The 25,444-nt window shown below is 37.6% G+C and overlaps 1 protein-coding gene across 1 annotated transcript in view; it reads left to right on the top strand.

Moving 5' to 3' along the window:
* LOC149267246 (TLD-domain containing nucleolar protein) overlaps window positions 1–21,572 on the top strand; it is a 178,212-nt gene extending 156,640 nt beyond the window's left edge. The window contains exons 6-8 of the mRNA XM_089432026.1: window positions 20,661–20,748; window positions 20,941–21,025; window positions 21,193–21,572. Coding sequence (XP_089288152.1) covers window positions 20,661–20,748; window positions 20,941–21,025; window positions 21,193–21,288 — 269 coding nt within the window. The 3' untranslated portion in view covers window positions 21,289–21,572. The remainder of the gene's footprint in view (window positions 1–20,660; window positions 20,749–20,940; window positions 21,026–21,192) is intronic.
* The last annotated feature ends 3,872 nt before the right edge of the window (window positions 21,573–25,444 follow it).

Genomic DNA, 25,444 nt, shown 5'->3' with positions numbered 1-25,444 from the left:
TTAGGCACCACCCTGCTGCCTTGAAGTGTTCTCAAGCTCCAACTTGAAGGAGACTCTAATTTCCACCTTGCACCACCTTACCACCCTACTCAGCAAGCCACCACTTGCCCTGAAGGCTCTGACCTTCAATTCACCTTAGTGGATCATGTTTCATATATTTTTAGACTGGATACACCTGTGCTCAATATCAACATGAAAATATCAAAAACAATTTGCTGACTTTGTCAATCTCCAATACTAACACAAGGTCGCTAGTAGCAATACCAATTATCTCAAAATGAACAAAAACCTAACCTAACTAAACAATCTAGTTGCACTCAATGCTCTCTGATCAATAGATAGATCTACTACTGCTCAATATGTTTATCCATTGGATAACCCTTAGCAGCATAGAGATAGATCCACAATAGTGCTAAAAATAAGATGTTTACCCTGTTAAAATCACTTAAATCCAAAACTTCTTTATGTCACAATATAAGTTAAGTAATTGTAGATAGAACATAAACCATATACACCATATGCACAATAGAAGACAAGCAAGAACTCAATGAGACACCGAGAAGTTAAGTCAATGACCAGGGCTAAACCCACAAGGAGAAAACCCAACCAGATTCTTTTTCTATTAGAAATCAATTGTTCAACAAAGATACAAAGTACAATGAGAGTATGAAGAAGTTCACCCAAATCTAAGATCTTTGATAGCAGTAGCTGATGCAAACACTGAATCGCTTTGGCTCTCCAAGATCTGCTCTTGCTCTTCAAGACTCTCTCTCTCTCTCTCTCAATCTTCCTCTAGACTCCAACTCTCTCTCTCTCTCTCAAGTTCAAATTCTCTTTTCACATGCACACGCAAGTGTATCAAGTGAGGATAAGAGACATAAATATATAGGAAGAGCAAGGAGGTCGAATTCATGAGGGAGTAACTCCTATGCCTTGAGGATGAGTTACACATGCCAAAATAGCAGTGTAGCTTATGCCATAAAGGAGAGGAGTGTAACTTATACATTTAGGAGAGAAGTGTAACTTATGCATTAAAGAGGTTTAAGATGAATCTTTTTATGATGAGTCATTAAAGTGTGTAAGAGAGTGTAAGAGGTGTATAAAAGCTTAAAGAGAGAGAGAAATGAATCCATTAAGAGAGAGAGAGAGAGAGAGAGAGAGAGAGAGAGAGAAACATATGCATTAATTGAGGGGAGTTACATATGACATGATTGAGTCCCATGATTGAGAGACTTGAATTTTTTAATAATAATAATATAATAATATCATAAAGAGGATAATAGTAATAATAATAATAATAATATTGATGATTAAGTTAAAAATTAATCAATTCAGATTGATTAATGACAAGTTAAGTGATTTTCCATCATATATATATCAGTGTTGATAACGTTGCCGAAATATTAGTGATGCCGAAATATTGCGATATTTTCGAAATATCATTAATGTTTTGGTAAAATATTGTGCTACGACCTCAAATATCATCAAGCAGGGTGTGCCGCGGCTAGAAAAGCGATTTTGGTAGTTTTATTTGCTCATTTTGGTTTCTTAGTCTTGGAGAAGGAAGGGGAAGGGCTTTATGGTGGTTTTCAAGGAGGGATTGAGGATCAAACAACGATTATCACCACCAACTAAATTTTTTTTGTGGATCAAAGATTGAAGATCGGTAAGACAAATTTCATTTCTTCCATTAACATATATGTTCTTAAAAACCCCTATGTTTATGATTTTTTTCATAGATTTAGGGTTATGCTTGCTTGTCTCTTTGCCTACCAACATTTTGCTTCTTCGTTTTTTTTTCTCCATTTGCGATGATTTTCATGCCCATGAGCCAATGCAAGGGTTTTCTCCATATTTGGACAAGAAGCTTCATTTTTTTTTTTTACTTTCTTATGCACCCTCTTATTGCCATTTTTCACTCACATTGCAAATAATGCAGTAAAAAATATTTTTTAAAATGAGGTGGTTATTACTTATTATGTTTTGTGTATGGGTGTTTAATGCCAATTTTTTGTTTTTTTGGTGCCCTAGGTTTGAATTAGTTCACTACAAATATGCCAAAAGCCTTGGACCCATTTTGGGAGTATGGGGAGCCGGATGGTGGGACAAATCGAGTATATCCATCATGCAAATTGTGCGGGACCAAGATTACAAGAGGGATTACGCGATTGAAATACCATTTGGCTAGACTCCCTAGACATGATGTTGGGCTTTGTATAGTTTCTAGTGCGGAGCTTATACAAAAAGCTCTTGAAGCAATTGATGAAAAAGACAAAAGATAGTTGCTAGGGAGAGGCAATTGATCTCAGATAGATAGGTGCTAGTATTATTTGTTTTTCTACATATAACCATAGTGCCACCAAGTTTCCGAGAGGTGGGGACGAGGGAGTGGGGAAACACATGAGCGGCCTATGCAAAAGCTCCCCACCAATTTTAAGGAAACATGGGGGGACGTCAGGGTCTTTAACACAAGGGACCTCGACAAAAATAGCAAAGTACTAAAAAATTATAAATATATCACTGAAATTTTATAGTTTAACTGTCTTTATCATTATATAACACTTACATCATGAAGGATAAATCAATGAATCATATGATTGAAACAAATTTAAAATGAAAAGCATGATACAATCATACATGTAATTGTAACATTGACCAATGAAAATAAAAGATTAAACCATATTGAAGTTCCAACTGTGAATATTGAATATTGAAATAGAAGTCGAGTTTGATACATCAAGATTCAAATTTTTATAGAGTCAAGTCTAATATATCATATATCAAGATTCAAAACAAACTAAAATCCGTAACAGAAAAGCAGATAACATAAGAACATATCAAATGACAAATGGGCATAATTGCTCAAGTTAATGCCTCGCTAGTCTTTGCATCCAACTGTTGCATGAATAAATCAGGATCAAATATGTCACCATCTAAACCGGAATCACTTGCATTCTCAAACATGCTAAGTGGCACACCAACCAACCCCATCTATCTCATCAAGTCCCTCCTCCATATCTATCTATGCATCATCCTTTGGATCAACATCCCATCGTGTTGTTGGTCCCTTCAAATATGAAATAACAAAAAAAACCCCTCCCCCCCATTGATTCATAATATATATAATATTTTATAATTTTTTTAGGGATTTGACTTTTTTTTTTATGATTTGACCTCAATTTTTTGGGAACGTAGGAAATGTTTCCTCTTTTGGGAGGTAACAACCCCCCTTCGAGTTTCCTCGCATTTCCATTTTTGGGGACGTTTTCCTCGCATTTCCGTTTTTTGGGGTCGTCAGGTAATGTCCCCCAAACGTCCCCATGTCCTCGGAGCGCAAGGAAGTGCGCGGACGCGTTTCTCGGCGTGGGGGGGATGCGTCCCCATGGAACACTGCATATAACTCATGATGATGAGATATTTTTATATATGTGATGTTATTTTGTATTTGTTCTCCACATTTGAGTCCTTGATTGGAAAATTATCAGGGATCAACAAGTTTTAGTATCGCCTTTGATGTATCTTTTTTATTTTACATCCACTACATCCACTACATCATATATATTAGTGTTTTCTTCGTATTTATGTGCTAATGTGTTTATTTTAGTTGTTATTGCTTTGTATGTTTAAAAATCTGAAAAAAAAATGAATATATTATGCATTTTTTTATGTTTTCCGATATTTTCGCTGATATTGTTGATAAGATGTTTTCTGGACCCTTGCCGATATTTTGTTGATACCAATATTTTCAACATTGATATATATATGATTACGAATTGATGGAAGGTGATTTGCTATTTTTGGAAATCATGGTTGCAAAGATAGACACAACTTTCTATTTTTAGAAAGTCACTCTAGAAAGGTCTGAAATGAAATTTTATTCAAGGAAATTTATCCCATAACTGCCAATTTTCAACAAACAGGTCTCTTTTGCATAGCCACTGCTCTGTTTAGAAGCTAATGAATTGCCTTTGCTTTAGTCCAACAACACTTGTCACAACACTGTTGCCAATGCTAATGCACAATCTGATGTGTCGTGCCACAAGTTTGTCTTGAGCCTAGCCTTAAGCTGTCTCAATTTCTACTTTAGGAGGCACAAAATCATACAGGCCCTCTCTGTTGCCTCAAACCCTAGCTGCTCAAATTGGCAATATGCAAGTGGACTAACAACACAACAATCAACCTTGCATTGTCACTGTCACAACTAACAAGCACTATCATTGCTATTATTGCAATCACTGCAATGCTTCAACAAGGTTTGTCACTGAGCTTTAATCTCAATGTTTCTTTTGGTTCCCAATTTGGACAACCAATGACTTTAGAAACTCAAAAATCATACATGAAATTAAATGCTCTACACTTTGCTCCTTTTTGGGCGCATGCCAATAAGACGTTGGATTTTGCAATTTGTTTGATAAAATGAAACTCAAAATATCAATAGAACCCTATCAAAATTCGAACCTTTGACCTTGGCTGATGTATTAAAGTTCACAAGCAACTAAGCTCCACAATTTGTTTACCATATAAATTTAGTATATTGCATTTGAAATGAAACTAAATTACACATGTCCTCCACTACATATAGCACATTTTAAAATACCATAATGGATTAAAATCTATAGACTTCACCATTAGTATTCGAATAATTTTCATGATCAATCAAGACTTCATCGATTTGCGCTGGACTACAATTTGCAACTTAGTGCAATGAGACCACCCACTCGATAAGATACCTATAGGACTTTTAATTTGCACTGAAGGAAACCATGTTCGACGACATTTGCCCTCAACAAATCACATCAACTCAAAAATGCATTTGGCATGCATCTGTAGGAGTCTTTGTGCTCTGGATCAGAGAATCAAAACACCAAATTGCATCAACCACCTGTGCCAGAACACTTAAAAGGAAAACAAAACTATATTGGTTGGTCCCACACTACAGTGAATTGACAACTTGATCATCGTGGCGTGCTCCAAACCTGTGTGCCTCTTCAAATTTAAGACATGAAACCAAAGATAGTACCTTCGTAGGGCTTGAAGCCTTGACCATATAAAAATTATCAAAATGGAAATGACTATGCCAATGGTGCTCAAAAGTTGTTTTGTTATTCGCCAAAATGTAAATGATCTCGAGCTTATGCGAATGTACACTTCACCACAAAGCCAATGCAATTTTTTTATATTGCTGCCAATGTTTAAGATGGGGACTGCCCACAACGGTCATAACTGGTTGTATGCTCAAGTGACGTCTATAGCATTCATAAATCACACAATACATGAAGCTTCTTTCACTGGGTTCGACTTTGTGATTGCGGACTGAATCGTGCCAGATTGACTTATCACATTTCAAAGCTAGAAGTGAAAACTTGAACGCTATCCATGACACTGCTAGTTATCAGTTATTGCCAATCCTTATGTCAATTTTGAGTCAACCAACCATGCTTTGGTCACAAATTCTCATGAACACTATTAACGTACCAAGGGAGGTCTCTTTGTTACACCAATTATTGTTTCATTCATAACAAGACATAACACCTTTGTTTGCCAACTTGAACTTGTCAAGGAACCTCAGAATTCAGAGGACATCATTAATTTTTTACATTAGAATGAACAAGTCAATAGCGCATAAAATCATTTTTGATGTTTTGAAAGCACAAGCTCGTTTGTGTATATATAGACAAGAGGTGGACCCAAACCATGGTGGGCTAGGTTAAACTATATTCAATAAAAAAAATTGCTCCCAAGGCCGACTTGATTTCCCCCCTTTGAATTAATTTTCAAAAAATAAACACTGCTTTATAGGGGCTGACCTGGTCAACGAATGACCCAAAAGATATATATATTAAATTTTACCCTATAAAGTATAATTTCATCAAACTTTTGTGCCAAGATATGGAATCAAAACACCATCCATCTTGGGGCACCATGACCAGACCTCAAGGCACAAATTTAAAAGAGCATGTCTTCTCAGTTGAAAGGAACCACGTGTGTACCACCTATTATTGGAAACGACATGATGAGGACAATCAAATAATGATGATGATATTGTTTGCAAATGCCGTGATTTTCTCATTCAATTTCTTCATTAAAAGTTGGGCAACATGGCCACACTGCAGGAGCTTCCGGTCAATGCAAGCCATAGATGAATATTAAGAGCATTCAAAGACCGATGTTGGCATCAATGTCAACACCATTCAACAATCTCCCCCTTTGTCATTGATGACAACACACATACTCCCCTACGATTATTGCTCCCCTTGTCTCTATGCTTCTAAGCTTCCTTTCTTGAATTCTCTCCCTCTTTAACATCAGTGGCAAAGGGTGACTCCCCCTGATGAAATATCTTTATGTCTTCTCGCAATGTGGCTTTCTTGCTTTGATTGCTTCTCACCCCCTGACATGCTATGCTTTCTTGTCTTTCTATAGTTGATTCCACCCGTCAATATGCATAATCGAAATGATTCACTTCTGAGACAAAGACAACGAGTCCTTTTTCAATTTTCAATTTTGAAGACTGTCCATAACAAAATCTACTATTTCATATGCTAACTAATTTGCTCACAATGTTGATTGATGACTTCTTCACATTTGTTGTTTGTCATTCACCTGTCGAAGGATAGATATTCAAAAAAAGAAAAAGAAAAAAACTACTACTACTTTGACTCCCCCTATTCAACATTCACAGGATAGGGAGTCTCCAGGCTAGATTGTTTAGGATCATCCTGAATCTTGTTGAAATTGTAACTAGTGTTGGTCTTCATAATGTAATATAATTTTATCATTTATATATTTATCATAATCATGTTGGATATAGTGAGGGGGGGGGGGGTGAATCAATATTTATTTTCAATTGTTGCTTTTACCAGTTAGATCACTTATATTTAGAACACAAAATGAACAATAAAAATAAATGCTTTTATTAATTTCTTCTTTACAATAAATCAAGTACAATATATGTAGGGCTCCAACCCTAGATGAAGACATCGATCTTCAATCTCCTAGGCTCCAACCTATATTTGCCAAGCACCGACTTGGACTTCCAAGGCTCCAACCTTGTCAATTTTGAGGCACCAACCTCAAGGGCTCCAACCCTATATCTGGTTTAGGCTTCGACTTGGTTTCTTGAGGACTCCGATCCTCTAGGGCTCCAACCCTATTCTCCAAGGCACCAACCTTGTCTTTTCGAGGCTCCAACCTCTTGGGCTCCAACCCTATCTCTGGTACAGGCTCCAACCTAGTCTTCTTTAGGACTCCTATCCTCTAGGGCTCCAACCCATGGCTTCAATTCGTCAAGATAAGTTTAATAGTTCTTCAAGGCTCCCAATATCTTCTGCAACCAACCCTGACAATAATCTTCACCTTCAACAATGCCCTTGATCTCCAAAGCACTTAGCTCATCAATGACAACTTTGTCTTCTCAGAAGGTCTCTCCACAACTCTTCATGTTACCCAGACAAAACTTTTTCAAGATCACCTCATGATGGCTTCAATGCATCATGGTCTTCAATGATCTCCACAAATCTTCAATATGCTTCTTGACAAAGTTCTCCAACTCTTCCCTTTTTGTTCTCAAGAGAAGACTTCAACAAGCTCTATTTTTCCAATCCCAATAAATCAACACTTCAACGACGAAAACTACAACTTCGACCACAATAGCTATGACAACTTCAACCACAATAGCTACGACAACTACGACATCTTTGACCACGACAACTACAGGAGCTTCGACCATGGCAACTATGGGAGCTTCGACCACGACAACTACGCAAACTTCTCTGCGTTTAGCTTGAACCTGTGGGAGACTATTTAACCCAAGAACAATTCCACAAACTTGTCTTCCTTGCTTTTCTAGGCTGTGACTGCTTCTCTACCTCTTGTCTTGTCTCCACTGAAAAATATGAACTTGAATGGACGAATTTAGGTTTATATTTATAGTGGGTTTTCCATATTCTAAAGGGACACGTCTCTTTGCCAAGGGTTATGAGCCTACTCAAGTTGGCTTGGACAGTTTGACAATTTTTGACATATGATAATTTCAGAAATTGATTTCTCTTCAATGGTAAGGAATTTGGGGGCATGTAATAGCTTGTTAGAAAGAGGAAAAAGTCCTCTACATTCCTATGCCAATCCCAACCTTAAATAGGGTCATTTTACCACCAAGAAAATTATTTTTGTGAGACTGTCATTATTATTTTATTTATGGAAACCATTAGGATTTTAGTTCTAGGCATCCAATGTTTAGGGCTCCTTATTTATAGAATTAGGTCATCAAGCTGATTAGGATTAGGGCTTCTTTAAAGGTATCACCGGCATCAACAAGATTAGGGTGCCTTTTCAATATGTATTCGTGGGCATCTTCATTTAAGGCTTCATAATCAATGATCTAAGGCTTTTCATGGACATTAGGGCAAGGGCTTCTTCATTAGGATTAGGGCTTCATACACATAGGCTTCCATTCATGTATCTTAAGGGCATCATAAGTATTAAGACTTGATCAATGTATTAGGGCTAAGGCATCTTCTAGAGTATTATGGGCCTTTAGATCATGCATCACCAATCTAGGGCATAAATGTACATAGGGTTTTGTCAAGTAGTTAGGGAAACATCATGAAAGGGTTTAAGGCATGTATCACAAGAATATTTGCCATCTCCAACAATGCCATATTGACATCAATGACAACCTTGACCAACAATTCATCATTATTATTATTATTTTATTTTGGTCAATGTTGGAAATACTGAGAGTGGGGGTGAATTAGTATTTCTTTTACAATTGTTATTTTTATGCCATTTAAGATCTCTTAGATAAAATACAAAAAGAACGACAACAAAATAATACTTTTATTAACAAGAATTAACGAGGACTCCAATCCTCTTTACAATGAATCAAGTACAATAATAGATTAGGGCTCCAACCCTAGATGAAGACTCCAATCTTCAAACCACCAGGCTCCAACTTGTACTTTGCCAAGCACCAACTAGGACTTCGTGAGGCTCCAAGCTCTAGGGCCCCAACCCTCTCTATTGGCACAGTCTCTACTAGTCTTATCTTCGTGAGGACACCTATCCTCTAGGGCACCAACCGTATCAATTTGCTTAAGCTCTTCAATGTAAGTTGATTGGTTCATCAAGGCCTCACAAAATACTTCTGCAACAAGCCTTGACAATGGCTTCAACAATTCCTTCAATCAATCTCCAATACGCTTAACTCATCAATGACAACTTTTACAAAGTGTCTCTAAGACTCTTCATGATACCCAAAACAACTTCCTTCAAGGTTACTTCATGAGGAGTTCAGCCATATAACAAGGTCTTCAAGAGTGTCTCCAAGACCAACTTCAAGACGTCTCCACAATGTCTGCTGCAAGTTACTCTCCAAGGTCTGATTCAAAAAGTTGCTTTCAAGTCTGCACAACAATTCCAACAAGCCTTCAATTTATGCTTCAAGGAAGTCTTCAACAGTGTTACTCCAGTTATGGCTTCAATCGTGCTTTCAAGGTCTGCTATCTTTAGTCAACACAAAAGTTCTTTAAAGAGGTTATTCTAGTTCTGCTCAACGAGCTGCTCAAGGTTTGCACAAATATGTCTGATTCAAAATATTTTTTCAGAAATCTGTTTTTTTTTTTTAAGGAATAGACAATGGTATCTGAATTCAGTCTTCAACAATGCTTTTGTCTACTCCAAGAAGTCTGATCTTTTCCTAGGTTTCTTGAATGATGCCCTCAAAAATGTGTCTTTAAGATATGCCTCGATTTAATCAAAACTTCAAAAACTGCTTCCAAAGACTGCTTCAGGGGATGATGCTCCAAGCAATGCTTTGCTTCTGGGTTCGTACTACAAGCTATGTCAATGCTCCAATAAATTCTTTCAAGATGATCTTCTACACTCTTTTCCTCAGATCTACACAATTCGTAATAGTGCTTTTCCTGATGTTACTGTCACAGTTGTGAAATGGTCCACTCTCTTAGCTTGTTGAAGTCACAGTTCTCAACGCTTATGCCACATATTCGAGCACCTAAAGGTTTGTATGTAAGTTATCACAGGTTTGAACTGTTAGGAGCCTGCCCCCAGATGAGCACAGGTCCAAGACAGTTATATATATGACAGGTCCGAGGTATAGATCACAGGTGCGAGTTCTGCAATTGATCCACAGATCCAAATTGTCACAACTTCAGCCCACCAAACTGCCACAGACCCTGTAATTGAACCTGAATTTCACTATTTTATACCTTGTAGTTTCACTGCCTCAAACCCTGTAATTTCGCTGTTTTAGATCCTCAGACTTCCTTGACAGAATTTTTCTCCAAAGAAATGGATGAGTTCAGGTTGATACAATTACATGTACTTGTTTGAATATACGAAAAGACACTTTTGTTAAGGAAGGAGCTGATATGAGGGCTGACTTGTAAATTGAGTGTAATTCATTTTTTAATACACTTCCTAACAGTTTCCTAACGGAGTTAAATTTTTTTCATTTTTAATACCCTCGCTCATTTGTCATGATTGTATGTTTTGAAGGTGGGCCATCCAATCCCAATGGTATGATTTTTCATTATGTAATTGGGTGTTTATGCTTGTTTTTCTTGGGCACACTTGGGCATGGATTACTAGGAGACTTGAAAGAAGGAAGGGCTCTGATTGTACTCTTGTTCCCTTACCTTAATTGGGGGGTTAATCTTGTATCCTAGTCCCGTGGGATCACCTTTATTGGCTAGTAGCTTTAGGAATGACACTACATGGGAAACTCTAGTTTGGGTTGTGTGGTCTTGCTTTCTGATACCATATATCTCACTTCCCTTTGCTCATTACAAGCCCTTTTCACATTTTCCATATCTGGGTCCACATTTATCCATTGGGTCCACAAGGTGTTAGCTTCCCCTTCCCCTTGTCCACACCTTGGGTCTGCTCTGGAATGATGCCCTAGAGGTTGATGCAACTTAAAAAAAGAAGATAAAAGCATAACATGGCCACATACAACAGGAAATGTAGCACAAAATGCAAAAGATGGTTAGGACAATAAAACTTAGCACGTGGCAAAAGCTAAACATGAGCTCTATGTTGGAAATGTAACTAGTTTCGGTCTTTTTAATTGTTGTTGTACTCATTTCAATATGTATATCTTATGTAACAGACAAAAGAAGAAAGAAAAATTATTATTTTAAAGAATGGGTTTCATGCTTCTTATTGATGGTATTCTAGGTAAAGGCATGGTCATGCTTCTAGGGTTTGTTAGGTCATAGGATTTATTGTCATGAGTCAAGAGAGTCAACACCATGTTTATAAGACCCTTCCGGGCAAGATATATGTTGTAAAATAATTTATTTTGAGTCTAGAAGGCCCTAGAAACCTCCAATGTACAAGTCGGCCTTAGCAACGTCAAGTCGACCTAAAGGAGGGAATTCAACCCCTTGAAAAGGCTATATAGGCAAATTCAACCTCTTTTGGCACTTAATTACTCACAAGTTTGATTTGAAGTTGGGAGTGGCAAGAAAGGAAGAGTGAAGGCCTAGAAGGCAAGGATGAAGAAGGAAGGTAAATCTATTTTGGGCTCTATCTCCCTCACATGTGCTAAATCTTGGGTTTTTGTAGCTTCAAGGAAGACATAAATTGCAGGTCGAGTTGCAGTATCAAGTTGCTGGAAGAACGAAATACTCTTTTTTGACCTCTTTGACTTTGGGAAGATTTGTCTCGCTCAAAGGAAGATTTCTTGAAGAATTGCCCTAGGATTTTCGTAGTAGCTACAAGGCCAAAGTTGCAGGGCGAAGGTGTAGGGTTGAAGCTGGGGATTGAAGTTATAGCTAGAAGTTGGTTGGTGTAGGATTGACCCTTGTTGATTTGATCCAACTGGAAGGGTTTCTTGAAGGGCTGACTTGGTACTTGGAGGAGGATTTGGTCTAGGGTTAGGGTCTTTGTTGTCTCATTTGAAGCGGATTCTAAAAGAAGAGAAGATATTTTTCTGGGTTTTCCCCTTGGAGGTGTTTTGCTGTGGCTTAGAGCCTAATTTATGTGTCCATTGTCTTTATTGTTCTGCGTTTGATATTTGTTTGATGAAAAAAATCTAAGAAAGAAACACAAGAAGATAATTAAAGTTCACAAACAAATATTAAGGATAAGGAAAATCTGAATTAGTAGCTTCCATATTGCATTTTCCAACACTCTACCCCCTATCATTATAGCCATCATCCTGGTTCCTAGGTCCCATATGAGTGCCCCTTGCATCATTAAGGAACCCATGAATGTCCCAACCCCTGGTGGGCGATGAATTGCCCCACCTTAAGGGAGTAATCTCTTCTATATCATAGACATCATGCTCTCATCCCCTTGAGCTCCGAGTAGTAAAATGAAGAAAAATCAATAAAATGCAAAAGACAAATGAAGGAGGGTGGAGAAAAAATGGTCGGGGTAACTCATGTACCATGATTGCTCCCTCCTACATGCATATGCCCAAGGTGTGGGCTTTCCTTATCATAGTTGCCCTTGTACCATGGCATGTGGCTTGGAACCTTCCCTTTGTCTCCACCCCATTCCATCATTATTTCACATGACACTTGCCACTTGAAGGATGTGCTGTGGACATGTCATTCACTTAGACGTTGAAACCACCTAATAGAGTCCTTAATTAACTCCCTTAGACATTGAAACCACCTAATAGAGTCCTTAATTAACCACTCCTACTCATGAAGGTAACACTAGTACATGTTCAAAGCCCAAAATTTTTAATGGAAACCCCCTATGAAGTTCTCACTTATACCCTTGATTAACAAGTTTATTTACTCAAATGCACTAATGAATTATTGTATTTGAAGGGTGAGGAGACGCATTGGATCCTATACATGATTGCAGGTTGGTTTTCATCTTGGACTTGGCCTCCCTATACAGGATCCAAGCCCTCCAGAGGACCACAATGGCATTTTGTAGGGTGAGCATTGAGAGCCATGGGCCTCCATTTATGCAGAGCATTGATTGCCATGCCATGGGCTTCTTCAACACCCATAAATGCTTGTTCATGCCCCAACTATTCGAGATAATGATGCACTTGGACCGGGTTGCCCGAACTGGCTACACATTGCACCTGATACTTGGCAGCTGATCCAAGGCCCACAAGAGGTTATGTCCTTCCTAAGGAGACATATGAGGGCATGTGTCATCTTCTAGCCCTCATTGATGGAGCATCGACTTGATTTTGAGCCACTTGGAGACCCATGAGACCCATTTGGAGCCCATAAAGCCCAAATAGGGGCTTGGAGATATTTTGCAACACAAGGAGGGTATCGGCTTCTTCATCATGATCTTTGAGGCCCTCTCCCACATTTCTAGGACAAAAGGCCTCAACACTGCCCCTCTAGGCCTCCACGTATGCATGATGTCAGCGTTGTGTGGGCTTAGGAGGGAGGTATAATTTAATTTAAAAAGCTATCATGGTTGGCTTGTAACCATGGGTGGGTTACTTAGCACATTAGGCATATGGAGGGGCTTTGTCATTTAAAATTTGAACTCATAACATTTGTATAAATAGATGAAAGCTACTCTCATCTCAAATCATCACACTTTTATTTTCGCATAGCACATTAGAGATTTCGGACTTGCAATTTGGAGAAGGATTTGGATGTTTTATGGCTGAATTTTGATGCTTGGATATTTTTGCTATCTTTCTTGGAGCCTCTAATGTCTTGTTGATGGATGGATATACTTCACATTATCTTGTAAGTTCTCTTTAATGATGTAATTTTTGATTTTCACTTTGTCTAATGCATGGAATATTGTCTCTTGATGAAATTTTGTGCCCTAGTTATTGAATATTGTTCTAAAATTGTAATCTTGAGAAATTTTTGCATGTGTTACTCATTGATAATTTGAAAAGAATGTTCCAAGTGGATACTAATTGCATTCAATCCATTAACTTGATTGAAGAGGGTAAATGCTTGAAGGGGTAGTTAGGGCTTCCTCTTTAGGCCTCCTTGAAGGATGATTTGATCAAATAAAAGTTCCCATCACTCCAACCTCCCAATGGTCTAGGCACTAGTCTTGTCCGTTGTTGGTCACCCTTAAATTTTCACCATAATTTTCCTTTTTTTCTTCGTCCCTTTAAGGATAAGGACGCTTTCCTAGGGCTTGGTGTGAATTCCAATAAAGGAGGAAATTTTGAATTTCGCTTGGATAGAACTCTTCCTTTGTGTCTGCTCTAGCAGTGCTCAAGTTTTGGTGGAGTTCTCATTGTGGATTCTCCATAAATTTGATGCCCTAGTTGTCACATCAAGAGTGAAAGCAGGGTTTCTATGACACCTATGTCTTTGAGACGTGGCAGTCATATATAATCAGATTGGTTGATCATCTTGTGAACAAATCATGGCTGAGTTTGACTTGAACACTTTTTGAATCCCTTGACAATCGGAACAAGCAAGTTTCTATCCCTTGGGAACCATGTGGAGTAGCATCTATCCTCTTGTGAGAAGACTATATTCGATACTCATTAACACATACATTTGAGACCACTCACTGTAGGAAATTTGGAAGGAAAATCATAAGGAAGGGTCTGGAATATAAAGGTACTAAGTCCAAAGGCTAAATCTAGAACTATACTCCTATGGAATTGCTGAGGCATGTATCATTTCATTTAAGGGACATGACAAGAAGTGCGAAGCATGGAAATAGTGTTTTATCTCTTTGCGAATGTTAATTTTCCAATGTTCTATGCTATAACAATCACTTAGACAATTTCTTCTTTTAGTAACAATCACTTCTCCAATTAATTTCAGTCACCCAATGACAATAAGCAGTTGTAGATAGAACAGTAAACAATTTTCACAATGGAAGACAACCAAGAACAATCGAGACAAAGATTTTTGGTCAAAGACCAGGGAAAATCCCCACAAGGGGGAAACCCTAACCTGATTCTTCTTCTATTAGATGTTCATCAAATGTTCAATAGAGAGATACATAGTCCAAGTACATCCACAATCAGTCAAAGGTCAAAGCCTTGACTATCCCAAACAATAATCCAATATCCAATGAAAGATGAGCAATATAGTCAAATTTGGTCAAACAATGATTCTGCAATTTTCAGTTAAAGTCAGCAACAGTCAATGCAACCCTAGCCAGTCACAAGACAACAATCAAATCTGCTCCAAAAAATTCAGTGAACTAGTCAAAGAATGCAACCTCCTTCTCTTAGTCAAACTCAGTTAAAACAGTCACAAAATATGCCTTAGAAATTAGTCAAAGTCAAAGTCAACCCTTTGGTAAAAGTTGCCTCAAACTATGGTCGAAGTGCCCAGAAACTTTCAGCCTTCTCTCTCCTGAATTCGGCCTCCAAGAATATATCCTAAACCAAGTCAAATGAAGTCATAACCCTCCTAGTCAACATTGGTCAAATAATCCCAAAAAACGCTGCCACAAAATTCTCTCTCTCCTTTTCACATGTGCGAGCTCGGAGTCTCGGACCCTGCAATTTTTAGATCAGATCGAACCAATGAAAAAGATTGATTGATGTGATGTGATGCTTCCAAGTGATGTGATCTTAGGTGTATTTTTATATGTGGATTTGGTGGATGAATTTCTCCTTTTGGGCCAACTTGTACTTTTGAGGGTGACTTGGATCAATATTAAAAATAATATTTTCCGATGTGCAAAATTAATTTTTCCAAGGGCCAATGGGGTCTCCTTAAAGTTTTGTAAGGCTTCTCCAGGGAGGGAATTTGTCCCTTAACGACCAAATTTCAGTAGTGAAAAGGACTATCATTGAGCATGGAATGTATGTCTGTGACAAATTCAAGACATATATAATGAGACCAAGTAACGAAACACCTGTCCAAGATGCGAACTATATACATGGCATACATAATTTTTTGAATAATCAAGTCCAGGAATACATATAATGAATTCCTTTGTGGAAGAATCCGAGACTCCATGCTCTGGCACGACAATATTATATCTCTATCTCTTATACATTTTTGTGACAATGTCTGTGATTATATGTAGCTGAAGGGCATTATGCCATAATATATACGAAGGAAAGAAATTTCTTATACAGGTAAGTAGACCTTGTTACAGTGAGTGACAGACATGTGACATTTTGTTTTGAAGATCACCAAAAGTATGTGGTATCTAGTGGAAGGGATTGAAATTTTGTAAACTCTGTGGCAAAAGACCGAACTATTAAGGTCTATCACTGATCATGAGGATTGTAGCTTTTGAAAAAGGAATTGAATTACCAATATAATGCCAAGCCTGAAGATCTAGTTGTAGTAAGAAATCTGAAGGTTGATGAGGTTCATCTTTGTGGCACAAATATGTGAAGCAAACATACTACCAATATTTCCTTCTTATACATATGAGAAAGACACATTGCATCAACAAGGCCGACCTATTTGATTCACTTAAGTCTGCAAGATCTGAAGCATCTTTGTTGGAGGAAAATGATACATGCCAACTGAAGAAAAAGTCAAAAGGATTTGATCTCTGCAAGGATGGATAAGATAAGATTGAAAGAGGTACATATAATCATTGTTCATTTGCAATCAATGACCTATCTCAATTATAGTGCATATAATGCCAAGATAATGATCTAATGCTCTCTTGAAAGATAGTAGTGCATTATAAAAAAGGGTTTGTGTAGATATATTTTAGAGATCATTGATATGTTATTAGAAGTCTTTCATTGCATATAAAGACTAGGTCTCTGAAATCAAGGAATGAAAGGAATTACATCTCACATATAGAAAGCCTGTCAATGGCATTTCTAGGGTTTGCAGCTAACCCATTAGTATGCTAGTAGAACTTGTAATTAGTATGCAGGTCTTGAAGACTTTGGACATTGAAGCATTTAGGGTTTGTAAACACTAACAAAAATCTGATTTAGAAAATCTGTAGGAACAAAACCATACCTAATTGTTTTTGCTGTAGGAAGAAACCCTAGCTCTTGATTATGACAGAAATGACATCATGCTGATGTAAGGACAAGGTTGGTGAAAAGGTCTAAGATTAAGAGGGTGCTAACTTTCCTCAAAAGAGAAGTCCTCCACATCACCTCGATTACTATTATTGTTATTGTCTTTATACATTGCTTAATTACATTTGTTCTTTCATAGCCTCCTAATAAAGTTGCAGCCTGCAGGTCAATATAAGAACTGCTTAAGTTTTGACAATAGATGAAAGAATGTAGCAAAGCACGAAGACTTTCCTAAAAGATGTAAATGAAGAAGGAGAAAGCTGTTTTGGAGTATGCATTAGATGACAACATGAGAGCAAGACTTGAGAAGGGAAGAAGTTCACTTACCTCAGTTGGAAAGAGAAAGCTGCGAAATCTAGGATGGCTACATCATTACTTGAGCTGGTTGGATTTATTTGATTCAAGTACACATCAATAAAGTTGATAGTGTTGATGATAAATACATATACTACCGATAGTTGATTTTTCTTGAAAGTTGAAGATGGAAGCACTTGATGATTTAAAAGTAAGGTGTAGATAGGAGCCGAGAAGCTACAAACAAGATTTCCACGGGAGAACAGGTAGCTGATGTAAGGGAAGTATGAGTACTTCCGACACAAGCTTGGGCTTGTAGTTATCTCCTCCTTGGTTGATGCTAGATGTAGATTTTAACCCTGTACAAAAATTACCTGCAAACATATTCTTAAAATAGAAAAATATGCAATGGCGAGAACATAAAATATACAAAGAGATTTACTCCTAGAACCAAAATTGGGAAAAACAACCTGATTTTTCATTATATTCCTTTCAATGTTACAATCATGGTTGTGGGGGAGCAACCCCCCTATCAAATCCGCGGGAGCGCATCGAGAGCGACCCCGGGAGCGCGCTCCCAAAATTCGCTCCCTGTGGGAGCGAATTCCGAGAGTGTGCTCCCTAAAAAAAATTTCACTCCCCGCCTTTTAAGTGTGTGGTAGCGTAATGTTCGATCCTATGGCCCTAGTGTTGATATGCAAGTCATGGTAATGTTAAATTCTTAAAGTAAACGTGACATTCTCCATTATCTTTCATTTTCATCCTTTTACTTAAATTTATAACATTACATTGAAATGACTCGTGATGTTTGAGAGTGGTTTCGACCTCATTGGATTTCATATGGAGAAAGTAGAATTTTAGATCTCACTCAAAATCCAGCAGACTAATCATTTTTTCAGGATTTCATGATTGTGGGGGATTGCAATGTTTCCATTGGATTTTGTCATGTATTAGGGTATGGAACTTGTATTTATTCAAGAGCACCAAGCCCTCTTTGCGGGGGAGACTCCCAATGATCAAGAGCACCAAGGCGGTTCGACTATGCAGGAGGAGACTCCCAATAAAGCATGAGACAAGAAATTAGAAATTTCTCATGGCAAGAGGGTCAAGCAGTAGATAATAGATTTACTTGTCTTTTCTAGTCCTACTACTTTTTATAACTATTGACCAAGGTTGCGGGGGAGCGGTCCCCCCTGTCGAATCCTCTCCCGGAGCGCGCTCTGGGTGGGTGCGCATCGGGAGTGACCTTGGGAGCGTGCTCCCTATTTTTTTTTTTCTCCTTGCCTTTTAAGGAGTGATTGAGGGAGCTATTACAATTTTTTTTTTCCGTGTGGCAGCTTAATGTTCAATCCTATGGCCCTAGTGTTGATATTCAGTTCATGGTAATGTTAAATTCTTAAGGTAAAAGTGACATTTTCCTTTATTTTTCATTTTCATCCTTTTACATAATATTTTAACATCACCGTGAAATGACTCAGGATGTTTGAGAGTGGTTTTGACCTCATTGGGTTTCATATGGAGAAAGTAGAATTTTAGATCTCACTCATGTTGAAATTTTGATGCTCTATGTTGTTACAATCACTTAAATCCAAAACTTCTTTATGCTGCAAAATAAGTTACGTAATTGCAGATAGAACATAAACCATATAAACCATATGCACAATGGAAGACAACCAAGAACTCAATGAGACACAAAGAAGTTAGGTCAATGACTTGTCATTTTTTCCAAGATTGTGGGGGATTGCAATGTTTCCATTGGATTTTGTCATGTACTAGGGTATGGAACTTGTATTTAATCAATTGAACCAAGCCCTCTTTGTGGGGGAGACTCCCAATGATCAAGAGCACCAAGGCTGTTCGACTATGCAGGAGGAGACTCCCAATAAAGCTCAAGACAAGAAATTAGAAATTTCTCATGGCAAGAGGGTCAAGCAGTAGAGAATAGATTTACTTGTCTTTTCCAGTTTCTAGTACTTTTTATAACTATTGTCTCTTTCCTATTTATTATGGTATTTTTTGTAAACAGTATATGACAATTTAAGTTCGAAGTTTGAAGTTTGCATTTATAACTCATTGGTAATGAATTATGAATATGGTGCTTCGTGAAAGTTGAAAGTTGAAACATTTCATTTCATGTTAGATATTCTTTGTTATAGTTTGGTTACTGCATAATGGTAATGGTTACAAGTACAACTTTAGTGATAAATGATGACAAATGTTATATATTGAATTTTGAAAGCTTGAAACTTTAAGATTGATGAATCATGAGACTCGATATGTTGTATGTTACTAACTTGTGGATGTGGTTGATGAAGATTATAACTTCTAGGTGATTGATATTATATGGTTCAATCCATGTTTTTACGTTTTTTTATATATAATTCATCATTTTACATGTTTTTGTTGACATATATGCATCAAAACATATAAAAGTTCATTCCCGAACCTGGAGCTTTTGAAAATGTCGCTCCCCCCTCCCGCTTTCGCTCCCGCTCCCAAGTAACCCTGGTCATGACCCCGTCAAAATTTGTATATTTATGTAATTTTTGGTTGACCGTTTTTTTCCTGGTTCCCGGTTTTGGGGTCTACCGGTTTGATGACTGGTCTGATTTTGATAACAGCGGGTGAAACATTTTGCAAAGCTCTGGGAAATTCACAACAAAACATTTTGACAATGTGTCAGATGCAGTTTGCAAAATGGGGAGTTAATTGGTACTCCTTCCCAATATCCCCTGAAAAGTTTTCTGGGCACTGACCGTTCGAAAAGCAGGATGCTTGTGTTCCCCCAAAGATTTTTGTCTAGAAAACCCAAAAAATTAAAAAGAATAAAAATAAAGTTAAAAAAATATGCAAGCAGAGAATTCATTGCATACTGATGAATTCACATGGGATGAATTGTTATGTTGGTATTTTTTTTTTTGTTTTGAAAATTTTCTATTTTTTAAAAGTAAAATTTTAGAGATGGCCCCCTCTGTGCTATGGACCCTGATGTGCCCCTGTCACCCATGAATTTCCCAAATATTTGGGGTCTGTCGTCATGCATCCCCCACATGTGTTTCCCCACTTCCTTGCTTCCACGGTCCATAAACTTGGTGGAACACTTTAATTAGTGTTTCATAGGCTGCCTCTATGTAAATGAAACATCTTGTTCAGTAGTACTTCAGAGTAGTTCAATCCATTCCTGTTTTTCTCATATATTTTGCTGCCTCGTACAATCTTCAGAATGAAAAGGAAGTTGGCTTGATCAAATTCTTCAATTTTCTCTGTATCTCCTCTGATATCTAATTTTCTGTGCGAGGCCATGAAGAACTGTTATAATGCATTGCATTTCCATTTTTAAGTTCAGAATGGTGTATACTTTGAACAATGTAAACATTTTTTGATGCATATAATTGTTTTGTTGTATGGCTTGGGTTGGTAGGTGTAAATCGCTATTTTACATTATGTTCTGCTGATTCACTAGCTCTCGGTGGGGGTGGGCATTTTGCTCTTTACTTGGATGGAGATCTGTAAGTTTTCTTTTACAGTAGTGATTTTCCTTTGAATTGAGGAAAGATCTGGTGTAGAGTTGTATTCTAGGTATAGGAAGTCAAGTATGCAGAGAGCAATTTGTCAGTCATGTTAAACTTTAAGAAGTTTGAGAAATCGTTGAGGAGAAGGGTGAAGTAGCTTCTGAACTCAGAAATTGTTACTTTTATAAGGTTGCATGGATCAAGTTCTTCCTCTGAGACATTTGGCAATTCATGCTTAGCTCACACAGAGGATTTTGAGTTGAAGGAGGTCGAGGTACTTTTTCTTTCCTGTAGATTCAATTTTGCCAAAATTTGGGGACTTACATCCCCAGTGTCCATGTTATTCATTCTCTGAATTAACATATGATTCTCGTATGAATTTATTTTTAATATAAAACTGTGCAAACGATGAGTTCTCATATTTCAATATCTGAATGACAGCTTTGGGGTTTTGTATATGCATCAAAATACCCATCAAGAGTAGCTTCATACAGTGAACCACAGGAAGCTCCAGGAATCTGCAGATGGTTGGATTAAGCTTTGGAATCTTATAACTTCTGGGCTGTGCTATAGTCTTTACACACTCATGTACATATTTGCATGTTCATTTAAGCAGTCTGAACCTTGTTAATAAAAATACCATATAGGACTTAATTTGTGGGTCATACAGCCAATGTTTGATATTGTGCTATACTAGGGACCTTTTTGTGTGGCAAATTGTAATATGTAGGAGCAGGTTATTTCCAATGCCAAGGAATATCAAATTTGTAAAATATCGATTGCCTATTGAAATGACTTGCAATAACGTTTGATACTGTCAAGGATATTTCAACTCATAATTAAAATGTCATTCCATAAAAATTGGTCAAATAATCTGAAATGGATGATGTCGCCACATTTTTGAATTTTCTGTAAATTAGTGAAGCTTGCATATATTTCTACTTTGTTGTATTGACTGAACTAATTGGGAGTAAATACAGTGTTTTGATAGTATGATTGAGATGCTTTTGGAATTCATCAGAGGGACATCTGTTCCATCCCCAACTGGTTCTATATGATCGACCTGTGCAAAAAGGATAACCTTGGGAACGGTGTCTACTTTCACATCAGTTATGAACTAAGTCCCCTGAGATGGGGACACGAGACATGAAGGACACTGGGATTCGAGTGTCGGATTCGGGCACGTTGATCCCCTGGAATAGGACACGTTCAGATACATTTTATATATATATATATTAAAAATTAGATATTTCTTACACAAATTTTTATTCATGATACAAATTCATTGATTCAAACATAGATCATCTAGATGTAAGTTTTACTAAGCAACATTGTGCATACAAATACACTTGTGACATAAATGATAAATCATAATACATATTCAATTCATCAATGATCCAATAGGAGAAAGACAAGATAGTAAAATACTGTAGTTTTCTCATTAAGTCATCAAAATCAAAATGTCTTACATAGGTAGTGCAATTTCAATGGCAAATAGAAATAGAAAATACAAAACAACTACAGTTTACAAGCCTTAAGGCAATAGGTAGCTCATGATTCATCAATCCTCATCATCAAAATCAACATCACTGTACTCATCATCATGGTCACCACTGCTCTCCTCCGTTGCATCCTCCTCCCTTGTAACCAAAGTCATCTTTGTGTCTGTTGTTGTGGAGGATGACCCCTCTAAAATATCACCATCATCGAATGTGAGAGTTTCTAGCACTGGATCATTGAGATCCAAGTTGGCCAATGCCAACTCAACATTGCTTTCTAGACTCATATCATCAGGAAAGACATTCCACATCTTTGTCTTTACCTTCAACCAATCATCCCTCTCCCTGTAAATAAGATGAAGGTTGGTGTGCATATACACCATTGTTTCTGCCCTGGACTGCTCAAGCCTGCTCTTCTTGACACTATACAAATTCCCATATGTGCTCCAATTCTTCTCGCAACAAGAGGATGAAGTCAACTGAGAGAGGAGTCTCATGGCTAATAGTTATAGAAGGCTTGTTGCCCCATGAGTCGTCCACCAAGAATCAGGCTTCTTAGCCCCCCTGTGTCTAATAAGATCATATCCTGCAAATCGACCAGTGTCAATGGAAAACTCTACAAAGGCGTTCTCCAGCTCATCAAGGGATGCTCTATCCTGAAAAATCTGCCTGAATGGATCTTTCCTCCCATGTGAGATTTCACCATCTATGTGAGGAGGGAATCTGCGGGAAGGTCCACCATTCAGCCACTCATGGTTGTAGTATTTTGGGTTCAATGAGTGAGCCAAACAATGTAAAGGTGTGCAATTCTTGTCCCATATGCTGACAAGAATATCTTGTATGGTGGTGAAGAAGGCCTCTGATGATGTCTCATACTCATGGCACTCACTTTGTAAAATAATGTTCATCATAGACTCAATCATGTAATCCCATCCCTCATAAACCTCTCTCAGGATGGGTTGGTATGTATTTGCAAATCGAAGCAAAAAAATGATAGGGTCCATGATCTGAATAAGTAAATCTACCATATCCCACCAAACATCATCTAACTCTGTGTCCTTTACTCTTTTAGAGTCTGCTTGATCTGTTTTTCTCCAAAACGACCAAAACTCTGAAATAACAATGGTCCCAAGAGCGGTCATGACCTCCCTCAACCTCTCCAACATGATGAATGAAGAGGCAAACTGTGTATCTGCAATCTTCAACAATGATAGATTGATGTACTCTTTGTAGATAGTGAGGGCATTTGTATGATTTTGTACAAAGTTTCAGATACGCTGTGCATCCTCAATAATGCTTCCAATCCAAAGCACATCAAAAGCAATAGATTTAAATGTTAAGTTCAATGATTGGGCAATGCGAGATGTTCAAAACACTTGTGGATATTTAGCTTTCACAATCATGCCAACGACCTTGCAAATAGGCACATTATCTGTAATGATTTAGACACAAGAATCAACACTTACATCTTTAATAACTTTAATAAACAATTCACCCATATATTGTGTATCCTTGTATTGTCCAAGTGCATCCATTGATTTCAAGAAAACTTGACCATTCAAGGAAGATACCATGAAGTTGATGAGTGGGTGTCGTGCTAGATCTGTCTATCCATTAGAAACAATGCTAACCCCAGATGTTGGCCACGTTAATTTAGTAGGTTCAAGCATTTTTTCCACCTCTTTTTTTGCCTCTGTCAATAATGTGGTTCTAAGCTTCTCTGACACAGGAGACACATCCCTTGATGGGGCCCCTTGAGTTAGAGCTCGACACATCTCAATAAATAGAGGTGAGTGTGCAACATTAAAGGATATGAAGTTTTGATAGAAAAAAAGGGCAATACTGAGATCCAGTTCTTCCTGTTTCTCTTTCTGAAAAATCTTGTCCATTGAACCAAGTGAAATTGCCTTTCTTTTTGTTGTTTGTCTCCCACCAGAACTCCCAAATGGGAATTTGTTGCTGCTTTTCCTCAAGAATGGAAGGGGGTCATCATTATTGTTTTTTTAAAGATTTTGTAGCCACATTTTCCATACCAACATTGGCCTCTCTTTCCATTTCTTTCCTCTTTAGTAAAGACACCTTTGTACAAGTTGCAATTCCACAACTTGGTAAAACCAACAAATGAGCTTTCACAGGGTAATATGTGCTCGTGAAATTAGTGTTGCAATAACTACATTTCCAACTCACATTGCCTCCTCCCTTCACCTTGCTGCTTGGCCTTTGCTCTCTTGTGACATATTTCCATAAAGGAAATTTTTTTTTTTTTTTTTCTGTTATCTTGAGGAGGATGTCTTCCCTCAACATTTGAAGCTGTTGTTGCAACCCCACTTGTAATAGAGGAAAAAATTGCATCAGACCCTGATGAAATTGGGATAGGAGGGGCATCTCCCATGGGGATTCCTTGTTGCCCTTGATTGAGCCATGAATGTTATAAATTTGTAAAAGAAATGCACATGCAAATTGCTGTAATAAAAATGCAAAAAAGATAGAGAGAAAATGCACTTGTTGCTTGAATATCCTTGAAAATGCTCCCTCACCCTTTTCTCTTTGCTCTCACACTCCCACAACTAACCCACAACAAACAAGAGAGGTGAATGTGAAATTAGAATGGCCAAATCAACGTTTTAAAGCCGCACAGAGGTCTAAATTTCAGGATTTTTGTCCGATCGGGACACGATTCAGACACAATCGTGTCCTGATCAGACACGATCGGAAGGACACGAATCCGACCGAATCGTGTCCGATTCGCTTGATTCAGGACACGATGGGCTAGGGGACAAATCTGGTTTCATAGGTTATGAATATTACAAACAATAAAAAATCATTTGGTCTTCCTGAAGATGAGACATGATCCAGATGATGTAAGCTTGATTTAATTTATTTCAAATTGTTTTCGTCTTCCACAAGGCCAATAGTTTTTATAAAAGATGGGAAGGTTTTTTACAATAATATGACCATCTAATCTCGATAATAGTAGGTTCAAAAGATGTGGCGTGTGATCAATATTGGTGAGAAATGAGTTAACACAAATACCAATTAGATGTCTATCAATTCTATATGGTATTAGATACAGAAGATGCAACCTTAATTGGTACAAAGTGAGCAATCAGTGCAGAGTGGGTTGAAAGTGAGGTCTTAGTTGATATAAAAGATGTGATCTTCAATCTTTACATAATGAGCTAAGATGAAGTAAT

This window comes from Pinus tabuliformis, chromosome 6 (assembly GCF_031772625.1).
Source record: "Pinus tabuliformis cultivar Carrire ecotype Pingquan chromosome 6, CPIR1, whole genome shotgun sequence".
Classification (NCBI taxonomy): Eukaryota; Viridiplantae; Streptophyta; class Pinopsida; order Pinales; family Pinaceae; genus Pinus; species Pinus tabuliformis.
This window is presented reverse-complemented; position numbering and strand designations above follow the sequence as displayed.